Consider the following 10,997-nt stretch of genomic DNA (forward strand, 5'->3'; position numbering starts at 1 on the left):
CCCAAAATACACAGTTGACATAAATCCAACTAAAGATCTATGGAAAGAACTGGGGATCAGAGTCCATAGCGTAGGCCTTCAGAACCTATCAAAATCACTCCTGAGCAAAGACTGAAACTAGTTTTTCCATAACAGGAGTCATCTTGAAGCTGTTATCACCAACCAAGGCTTTTGTATTGAATAAATATCAGTAAATATCACCTATCTCATATCGTTTTCACATGTTGACACATGAAGAGGATTACTTGGGTTGTTACCAACATCTGGTGTGAATTTAGCCCCATTAGAAATATGTTGCTGTTAAATGCTTATTTCTCCTGCTGTTCAAACTAAAGACAAATGTTCACCCTCTTCTATACTGGACCATGTTAATCATATTCATGTGCATTTTTCACATCTACATTTTGTCAGAACAGATGACAGCTTTAAGACTCATTACTGTGACTTATACAAGAGCACCGACTGGTCCTGTCAGTCACTCCTAAGTATTTAACATACCCAACATCTCTGCAGTTCAGGAAATTTACAGTCGTACAGTCCAAAGAAAGCTAAAGCTGCTGACATTTTAACCAATGGAGGACCTCACATAGGTCAGAAGTATTACATGGTCTACTTGATAGTACCATGGCTGGGTTCTAGTTAGGTCAGGGGGTTTCCACATGTGTAGTTTGTTTACTTTGGACCAATCAGTTGAGGAGAGGAGTTTAAGTTGTAACTCTTTCAGTTGATTCAGTTTCTTTTTATACGGAGAAAACTCCAAGCAAACCAGAACCAGTCACTGAAAACTAGGCGAGAACGATGTGACGATGTCTTGAAAAATTTAAATGGGCTTTAGGCACTACAAAAAAAAAAAAAAAATGCGCTGCCGTTGTTAGTTTGTTTACTCTGCCGCATCCCACAATGCAACACAAAGCTGGCTACAGGAAGGTGTTTGGATTAAGCTTGCAGCTTATACCTGGTAGCTGTGTTGGATGGAGGTCGGATCACATTCACACCACGAACGAACCCGGTCTAGAGGTTTTGATAGATATCAGTCGAATGAACAGAACATGAACACTGGAATTAATGCATTTATCTCCAGAGATAAATACTCTTAAAGATTTAGCAGAGAAAAAGGAGTCTGGACAAACTCTTCTTGACCAAAGACTTCCACAATAAAAGATTTGTGTCTGTAATAATGAAGCAGTGTGAATAAGCTAAATACAACCATAGCTGCCTTAAGGTTTTATAGCAACACCTGATTCCATACATACAGCTGCAAAGTCATTATTAAACTTATTACCTTGCTTCTGCTGATCATGCTGAGGAGTTTGCTGATTCTAGCTCACTTCCTGTTTTTGACATCACTCTTTGATTGGTCGTCATGTGTTTTTGTTATAATACTATGCAGGCTTCTGTTTTTGTACAATTGAGGTTAGATTTAAGTTTTATAATTACTGTCCTGATATGAAAACCCTAACACCCAACTTTACAGCCACAATTCAAATAATTTTTTTCAGAACTAACCGTTCTCTTCTCACCTCTCTCAGATGACTCCATTTACGAATCTCCGGAGCCCTTCCTGACCGATGACACCACCGGCGGCAGCAGCCTTGCTCTGCCGTCCGCCATATTGCTCTCACTCCTCCTCATCCTCCTCCTCGTCTCTTCGTAGCACCTCCTCCTCTTCCTCCTGCTGCCTAAACTCTGATCCTGTACTGGACATCAATAAGGAGCAGCGGGAGGCATTTGGAGCTGCGTCTCGATTCCACGTGGAGTTTCTGCAAACATTTCTGCTTCGTGATGTTTCTGCTGAAAAGCAAATGCACTGTTGCAGATCTCCAAACTGAGACTCCACTGACTCCCATGTTCGAATGGTCACTGCTGACTGGATTTTATGCATATTAGAAGCTCCTAAAAATAAAATCTGCCTTGAATGAGGTCATTTTTAGAGTTGATGCCAAAGTTGTGTATGTCCATTCTGAGCCCCATTAGCTAGAGCTAAATGTCAAAACCACGCCATGCACTTATTTTAATAAACAAAAGTGGCAAGTCCTAGCATGCTCTGACGACTTCTATTGGCCTGTAATTATATAGCTGGATGAAGTATAATAAAAGTGTTTGGACACATCCTGTTGCAGATGATTTATTAAAATACATTTGGAAATAAAATTCGAGGGATTGAGATCTGCTACTTAATCTTTGAATGATTGGTCCTTGAAACTTAATTTTGTTGTTTTAACCTTAAGAAAAATTAAGCCACTTTACTTCCTCAGTTGTTACTTTATTTTCTACGTCAAAATCCCCCCAAAAGAATTACTTTATTACCCAAATATAAAAGATAATTATCTTAAAAACAAAACGTGCCTCTTTTTAATTTACTTATGAAATAATTAAGAATATAATAAATATTTTAAAATGTTTACTTTCTTTGCAGATTTAGGAACTTCTTAAAAAGATAAAAACACGTTAAGTATTTAACGAGTGTCAAGTATTGCCATCTAGTGGTCAGGTTAGACATTACAACTGCAACAAACTAGATCCAGGTGTGGCTAACCTGCCCTGTAGGGAGAAAACTTTATCAAGCTGCTGTAGTTAATTCCTGATACATGAACGCTTTTTTATTTGCAATAATGAAAGTAACAGCAGGTTTAACCTTAAAGCACTAAAAAAAAGACACATTTAAGAAATATTTATATGAAGAGTGAATAATTGTTTAGAGAAATTATTTTTGAGCCAATCAGGAGAAAAAAAAGAAAATAAGACCGCAGCAAGCTGGTAAAACACTGCTGTGGTCTCTTAAAGTGGGATACCTGATCAATAAGTCATAATTAAATCAGGTGATAATCTGCCGTATCTGACCAATCAGTAGAATCCCTCATGGGACAGCTAACAGGTTGAAAATAAAAGCACGGTTATAAACGTTTGCTGTGGAAATTAGTTTGACCTGTGAAACATGGTGGTCAGTGGAGTCCAGGCATCTTCAGCTTTCATTGGATCACTGGGAACATCATCCGGTCTGCATGAACACCCACAAGGACAGGCTCACTCTGAAGATCCCGGCAGCTTCATCTCAACTCCAGAAATGTCCATGTTTAAATCACTGATGATTGCAGTCACAATGAGCCACCGTTTCCACCTGGAAGCAAAACAGATCAATGCAGACACCTTAAAAGGCAGCATTCACAATATTATTTAAATATTAACTTATAGAACATTTGCCATAGTAGGTAATTCCTCTCTTCCCTGAACCCAGCTGACTTTTAATTTGGTGTTTTGTTTTAATGGAGTCATAAGAACAAACATTCAGGGTTTTCTTTCATGCAAGCTGGAAACATTTTAAAGTTTGCTGTGAATGAAATAGTCAGTGCTCCTTAGAGAGATGGTTTCTTACAGTGGAAGAAATATCTGAAGCAGTAAAGGAACTACCAGATATCCTACATCTAGTAGAAATTTATCTCCAACTAGAACTGCTTCCTAACCACAGAAACCGTTTTCAGGCCTTCGGGTCTCTTGAAGCCCGAGAGATTTTTCAGGACCTTGAGTCTTTTAAGACCCCAACATCTTCTGAGGTTTAGGAAATTTTGGATAATGAATGCTGTTTTCAGGCTCTCGTGGCTTTTGGAACCTAGGACCTTTCTCCAACCCAAGATATTTCAGAACACACACACATTTCAGAATATTTTGAGATCTAGGGCCAGTTGGATCCTAAAATCTTTTTAGGCCCAAGGGTCATTTGGATCCAAAGACCTCTCTATAGAACTCGGATCTGTTAGAGGCTAGAATATTTTTCTTACAAACAGTGCTTTTTGGAAATGGGCTCCAGAAGAGCTTAGTGTGTTTTTCATGGGACAAAGATCTTTTGGGGTCTAGCACCTTTTTTTAGGATCTGGGATCTTTTACAGAACAGATGGTCTGTTGAAGTGTAGGACGTTTAGGCACCTGGGGTGTTTTTAAAGCCTGGGTTCTTCTTCAAATAGTTAGAAACTTTTCAGAACCTAGGATTCTTTAGAAGACCCAGGGCGTTTTGGAGCCTTTTTTCATGAACTAGGTCATTTTGAAAATGAGCTCCATCAGAGCAGGGTCTTTTGAAGTCTAGGACCCTTTTCAGTAGCAAGCATCCCTTTCAGTACCTAGAAACCTTTCAGTATTTTTTCAAGGATCTAGGTTTTTTAGGGGTGCGTTAGATTCTTTTATTTTCTTAACTAAAGTGTTTGGTAACAGGTTTTCAAATGAGCTTAAATTGTTTTTCAGTACCTATGGTCTTTGGGGGGCTAGGACCTTTTTTCAAGAACTGGGAGCTTTCTGTAAGATCTATGGTCTTTTGTAATCATTTCCAATGCAGAAATTCAGCAAATTATGCTTGCAGTTTCACACTATAGAGGTGCAGTGTTCAAATCGAAGACGAGGCGTCAACGGAAACAACAGGACCAGGCCTGAAACTGACATTTAGCTTCTTGAAAAATAACAAGCTGTGGGTCTTTTTAAGTTCAAACAACCCTGATTTTAAAACTAACTTTTTACATTTGAGTCAAAAGATAAAGGGTCTGTGGACATTGTGGCTCAGATCTGTGACTGTAATCTGTACTCCTCATAAATAATCCGTGTATAAACTGTCCAGCCCTGCAGCAGCAAACTTCCTTTCCAGTCGACGGCCTTTCCTTCCTGAAAAATCTGCCAAAGACTTGTTAACCTTTTCTATTGGATGCTTCTTTGCAGTTGGGGTTGGGTTGCGCCATTCAGCAGCTGGGGGTTATTTAAAGGGGAGGAGCTTACTTCTTTTCTAAATTTTGTCATTTTGTTTTAAATAAAAAGTAAAACCGAATGTTCTGCGAAAAATACAAGTGTACAAATATATCAATGGCCTTTCCCTGCCACACTGGTGCTGAATTTTTAAATGAATGAGAAACATCGACACCTTGTGGTGACGCTTTTCATCAAAGCCCTCCCCCCCCAAACTTTCTGTTGTTTTCATCACCTCATAATGTCCTTCCATACCAGGTGATGGAGGGAAGTGTGTCCTTGTGAGTGGAGAAGCAGGGGCATGCTGGGAAATGCAGTATCTCAAACGACGGCACTGTGATGGAGGACAGACGGGTGACGCAACAAGACTCCTGTGGAGAACAGAGGAAACAAAGTGGCGAAAATGTTTTCCAGTCGATATGAAAGGAATGAGGTTTATTGAGTTTGTGCCATTTTGTTTGATTTTAAAAACCCAGGAGATTATTCATATATGATGTAAAGTCTGATGTTTGTTGTTGTTTTCTTGTTTTGTTCCCACTTGAATCACAATGCATTCTGGTCCCTGTAGTCCTGTGAATTCTAGTTCTGTTGGCTGGTACTGATTCAGTGGGTTTCTTGTTTGGCTCGTCACCATGTTGCCATTGATTTCTGTGTGAATTAATTTAGTTTTTTGTGGCACTAAAGTAAAAGAGGAATAGTTACAGAAAAAAACTTTTAAGTGTACTCAAGAAGGAAATGTTTTCTACATCAAAATGTCTCCGTATTCTATTCTTTCAAAGACAAAAAACATCAGTTTTTTTTATATTTTCTTATTGGATGCTTATCAAGTCCTGTTGTAAAGTAAAAAAGCATTTATCTGACTGGCTCAAGAGCCACCGAGGGGTCAGAGGTCACAGGCCTTGTTTTGTTTGCCTGCGCTGCATGAGCAGGAGAAAAACTATATTTAGTGAATTTACTTTGAAGATTTCAGAGAGAAAATGTTAAAATATGAACCTGTGTTTGATAAAAATCACCGCCAATAAAAATAAGTTCAAAGTTCTACTTAATAAGCTCCGTCTGAATTATTTCCTATTTAAAAAATGTACAGAACTACAACATAGTCATGAATGTCTAACCAGAAAAAACGTTTTTTCCAGGTTAGAAGGATTTTGTAACATAACTGCATACATTTTTGAAAACCAACAGCATAGTTTTGTGACAGAGGGATGGCTGCAGGACACAGAAGGATGACGAACAGTTCAGCTTGGAGTTAGAGAGGCAAGGCTGAGATGGTTCTGACTTGAGCAGAGGAGCGATGGTGGACCTACTAAAGGATGTAGAACATGGAGCTGACTGACCACAGAGAAGGTTTTGGTGGACTGAAGGAGGGTTCAGTCTGACAGAGGAGCAGAGCAGGTGTGGAGACACCTGAATGAAGGAGCCACAGGAGAACATCTTCCCTGTTTGGGATAATATCAGCAGAATGTCTCAGCTGATCATGTGGACCGATCCATCCACCATTCTGGATCCCAATGGAGACACCATTCAGGTTCTACCAGCAACGAACTAATCAATGATCTGATGCAACGTGCAGAAGTTGATGCCAAATTGGAGGAACCCTGCAGGGGTGCAAAATGTTAGGAGATCATGAGACTTTGATGATAATGCTGCATGACAACATCAGTGATGATGAAGCCACATTTCCCTCACTCCTCTTTCTCATCAGTACTTCCAGCACTCTTCAAAGTCTAGGTTAGGTGTGAAACTCCCTCCAACAGATTATCTTGTTAGCATGCTAACAGTGAACTCCTAACACTCTGAATATTATATCCGACGACTGTTCTGAACAGGCCCTGGTATTCTGGCGATGCCGACAGGGACAAGCTGATGTTGTGATGAAGACACGTTTCACATACTTTGATGCCACCAACACCGGGATGAAAGTTTGGAGATTTTTCATTTTGCTAAATTCTGCTCCATCAGAGATCCTGGTCTAACATGCAGTTAACCTGACATCTGTAGGAACATCTCTCCCAGTTCTACAAACTCATTAGCTTCAGTTCTGTTTCTGGATTTGGTTCCGACTGCTGACCACTTCACAGAACTCCTCCACAAAAAGTCCAAACTCTCCATTTAATGATTCCTGGTGTTGAAATATTTCATAAAACTTAATCAATTTCCATTAAAAACACCCAAAACGGTGTAGCTGTAGCCTTTTAGACAGTAAATATTGAAATAAAATTTTTGTTTTGTTTTAAGTAGGATAAAAAAAACTATTTAAAATAAATGTTTTAAATTTCATTGATTGTACATAATGATTTCTCAGAATTAGTTACTTATTAGCATAAAAACACTAAAGGAGCTTTTGGGACCTTGTTGGGTATTATTTAGTCAACTCAGAGGTAAGAACGATACAGTCATAGTTACTTGCAGCAAGGGTAGCCCACCTTGCAGTGAAACTACAAGGTTTTTGACACCCTATCTCTTTATTTATATGCACAGTTCAACAGACAGTTCAGACAGGGTGTATGTGTGTGAGACAGAAAGGAGGCTGGTTCACACAGAGATAACAATGATCTCACACACACAGGGAGGAAGGCATAGTGCGGGTGCCTTGCAACACAAAGTTTTTACATGAGTGATAACAAGTTTTTTGCACCCATCCAACAGACCTTTTTATTGTGCCCGACTCAACCCACTCAAGACCGTGGAAATGGTGGTGGACTTTTGGAGAACACCACCCCCATACACCCCCCTCAGCATCCTCAACAACATTGTATTGGCCGTGGACCACTTCAGGTTCTTAGGAACCACCATCTCTGAGGACCTGAGATGGTCTTCACACACAGACACTGTTCGAAAGAAGGTCCAGCAGAGACTGTACTTCCTGAGGCAACTCAAGAAGTTCAACCTTCCACAGAAGCTGCTGGTCATCTTCTCCACTGCCATCATTCAGTCTGTCCTGTCTTCATCCATCTCAGTGTGGTTTGGATCATCCACAAAACAGGACAGGTCCAGACTGCAACGAATAATCAGGACTGCAGAGAGAATAATCAGAGCTGACCTTCCCTCCATCCAGGACTTATACAGGTCTAGGGTCAGGAAAAGAGCTGCTAAAATCTCTGCAGACCCCACACACCCTGCACATAAACTGTTCAGAGCTTTACCTTCAGGTGGCGCTACAGAGCACTGTTCACTAAAACCAGCCGCCACAGAGACAGTTTCTTCCCCCAGGCTGTTTCTCTGTTGAACATTCAATAAAGTACAAAACAACAGCATACAGATGTTGCAAATGCACCTTTTTATTATATATGTGTATATTGTACATTGTAAATTGTTCGTTCGTTCGTCGTCTTCCGCTTATCCGGGACCGGGTCGCGGGGGCAGCAGACTCAGCAGAGACGCCCAGACGTCCCTCTCTCCAGACACCTCCTCCAGTTCCTCCAGGGGGAGCCCAAGGCGTTCCCAGGCCAGCCGAGAGACATAGTCCCTCCAGCGTGTCCTGGGCCGTCCCCTGGGCCTCCTCCCGGTGGGACGTGCCTGGAACACCTCCCGAGGAAGGCGTCCAGGAGGCATCCGGTATAGATGCCCGAGCCACCTCAACTGGCTCCTCTCGATGTGGAGGAGCAGCGGCTCTACTCCGAGCCCCTCCCGGATGGCCGAGCTCCTCACCCTATCTCTAAGGGAGTGCCCAGCCACCCTACGGAGGAAGCTCATTTCAGCCGCTTGTATCCGTGATCTCGTTCTTTCGGTCATGACCCAAAGTTCATGGCCGTAGGTGAGGGTAGGAACGTAGACCGACCAGTAAATTGAGAGCTTTGCTTTTCAGCTCAGCTCTCTCTTCACCACAATGGACCGGCACAGCGCCCCCATTACTGTGGCAGCCGCACCGATCCGTCTGTCGATCTCCCGCTCCATTCTTCCCTCACTCGTGAACAAGACCCCGAGATACTTAAACTCCTCCACTTGAGGCAGGAACTCCCCTCCAACCTGAAGAGGACAAGCCACCCTTTTCCGGTCGAGTACCATGGCCTCGGACTTGGAGGAGCTGATCTTCATCCCAGCCGCTTCACACTCGGCTGCGAACCGCCACAGCGCATGCTGTAGGTCTTGGCTAGAGGGGGCCAGCAGGACCACGTCATCCGCAAAAAGAAGAGACGAAATCCACTGGTCCCCAAACCAGACCCCCTCCGGCCCTTGGCTGCGTCTAGAAATCCTGTCCATAAAAGTTATGAACAGGACCGGTGACAAAGGGCAGCCCTGCCGGAGTCCAACATGCACTGGGAACAGGTCCGACTTAGTGCCGGCAATGCGGACCAAACTCCTGCTCCGCTCGTACAGGGACCGGATGGCCCCTAATAAAGGGCCCCCAATTCCATACTCCTGGAGCACCCCCCAGAGGGCATCACGAGGGACACAGTCGAATGCCTTCACCAGGTCCACAAAACACATGTGAACCGGTTGGGCAAACTCCCACGAACCCTCGAGCACCCTGTAGAGGGTATAGAGCTGGTCCAGTGTTCCACGGCTGGGACGAAAACCACACTGCTCCTCCTGAAGCCGAGGTTCGACTATCGGTCGGACTCTCCTCTCCAATACCCTGGCGTAGGCCTTACCAGGGAGGCTGAGGAGTGTGATCCCCCTGTAGTTGGAACACACCCTCCGGTCCCCCTTCTTATAAAGGGGGACCACCACCCTAGTCTGCCAGTCCAGAGGCACTGTCCCCGACCGCCACGCAATGTTGAAGAGGCGTGTCAACCATGACAGCCCTACAACATCCAGAGACTTGAGGTACTCAGGGCGGATCTCATCCACCCCCGAAGCCTTGCCACCGCGGAGCTTTTTAACCACCTCGGTGACTTCAGCCTGGGTGATGAAAGAGTCCAACCCCGAGCCCCCAGCCTCTGTTTCCACCATGGAATGCGTGATGGCAGGATTGAGGAGATCCTCGAAGTACTCCTTCCACCGCCCGATAATGTCCTCAGTCGAGGTCAGCAGTCTCCCGCCCCCACTATAAACAGTGTTGGCAAAGCACTGCTTCCCCCTCCTGAGGCGCCCGACGGTTTGCCAGAATCGCTTCGAGGCCAACTGGTAGTCCTTCTCCATGGCCTCACCGAACTCTTCCCAGGCCCGAGTTTTTGCCTCTGCCACAGCCCGGGCCGCAGCACGCTTGGCCTCACGGTACCCGTCAGCCGCCTCAGGAGTCCCACAAGCCAACCACAGCCGATAGGACTCCTTCTTCAGCTCGACAGCATCCCTTACTGCCGGTGTCCACCACCGGGTTCTGGGATTGCCGCCACGACAGGCACCGCAGACCTTACGGCCGCAGCTATGGGCAGCAGCATCGACAATAGATGCAGAGAACATGGTCCACTCGGACTCTATGTCTCCAACATCCCCCGGGATCTGGTCGAAGCTCTCCCGGAGGTGGGAGTTGAATACATCCCTGGCCGAGGGCTCCGCCAGGCGTTCCCAGCAGACCCTCACTATGCGCTTGGGCCTGCCGAGTCTGTCCGGCTTTCTCCTCCTCCAGCGGATCCAACTCAGCACCAGGTGATGATCAGTGGACAGCTCAGCCCCTCTCTTCACCCGAGTGTCCAAAACATGCGGCCGAAGGTCTGATGATACGACAACAAAGTCGATCATCGACCTCCTGCCTAGGGTGTCCTGGTGCCAAGTGCACTGATGGACACCCTTATGTTTGAACATGGTGTTCGTTATGGACATTATTGTAAATTGTAAATTTGTATATTCTGTAATACAAAAACAAAACCAAAGAGCAAAGTGTACCGGAGTCAAATTCCTGGTTTGTATGTACGAACTTGGCAATAAAGCTGATTCTGATTCTGAGATAAAGTTGAAAGGGTCCAAATAAAATTATGGCCTATATTTTTACACCAACAGCATAACTGTGTAGAAACATTGAAAATATAAACAAAAGATCTTAAAAGGAAAAGTTTGCAATGATGAAAAATCAGAACAATGACTGCTGTTATTAAAAAGGGAGATTTTTTTAAATATTTCAAACATTGTCAATATTGGAAGGTAAATATGAAATATATCAATTTAAATTGTCTTTAAATGACAAATTCACCATAAATTAACAGGGAGAAGCTCAGTTTTGACATTTAACTGAAAATTTAGATTAAAAACACACAAACGGCTGCTCTACATCTCAAAATGGTTCAGAGACAAACTTTCTACGGGTCTATTTTTGACAAACCCAGACTATAAAACAAATGAATCATGAGTTAAAAGTTACAGGACGTGATTTTCTGAACTCACCACTGAAATGT

The 10,997-nt window shown here is 43.6% G+C and overlaps 1 protein-coding gene across 1 annotated transcript in view; it reads left to right on the forward strand.

Annotated features, from left to right (window-relative positions):
* Positions 1 to 5,763, forward strand: part of LOC124873943 (ephrin-A2-like) — a 147,378-nt gene extending 141,615 nt beyond the window's left edge. The window contains exon 4 of the mRNA XM_047375020.1: positions 1,530 to 5,763. Within this exon, the coding sequence (XP_047230976.1) occupies positions 1,530 to 1,654 (125 nt within the window). The 3' untranslated portion in view covers positions 1,655 to 5,763. The remainder of the gene's footprint in view (positions 1 to 1,529) is intronic.
* Positions 5,764 to 10,997: the final 5,234 nt, after the last annotated feature.

The sequence above is a fragment of the Girardinichthys multiradiatus genome, chromosome 9, assembly GCF_021462225.1.
Source record: "Girardinichthys multiradiatus isolate DD_20200921_A chromosome 9, DD_fGirMul_XY1, whole genome shotgun sequence".
Classification (NCBI taxonomy): domain Eukaryota; kingdom Metazoa; phylum Chordata; class Actinopteri; order Cyprinodontiformes; family Goodeidae; genus Girardinichthys; species Girardinichthys multiradiatus.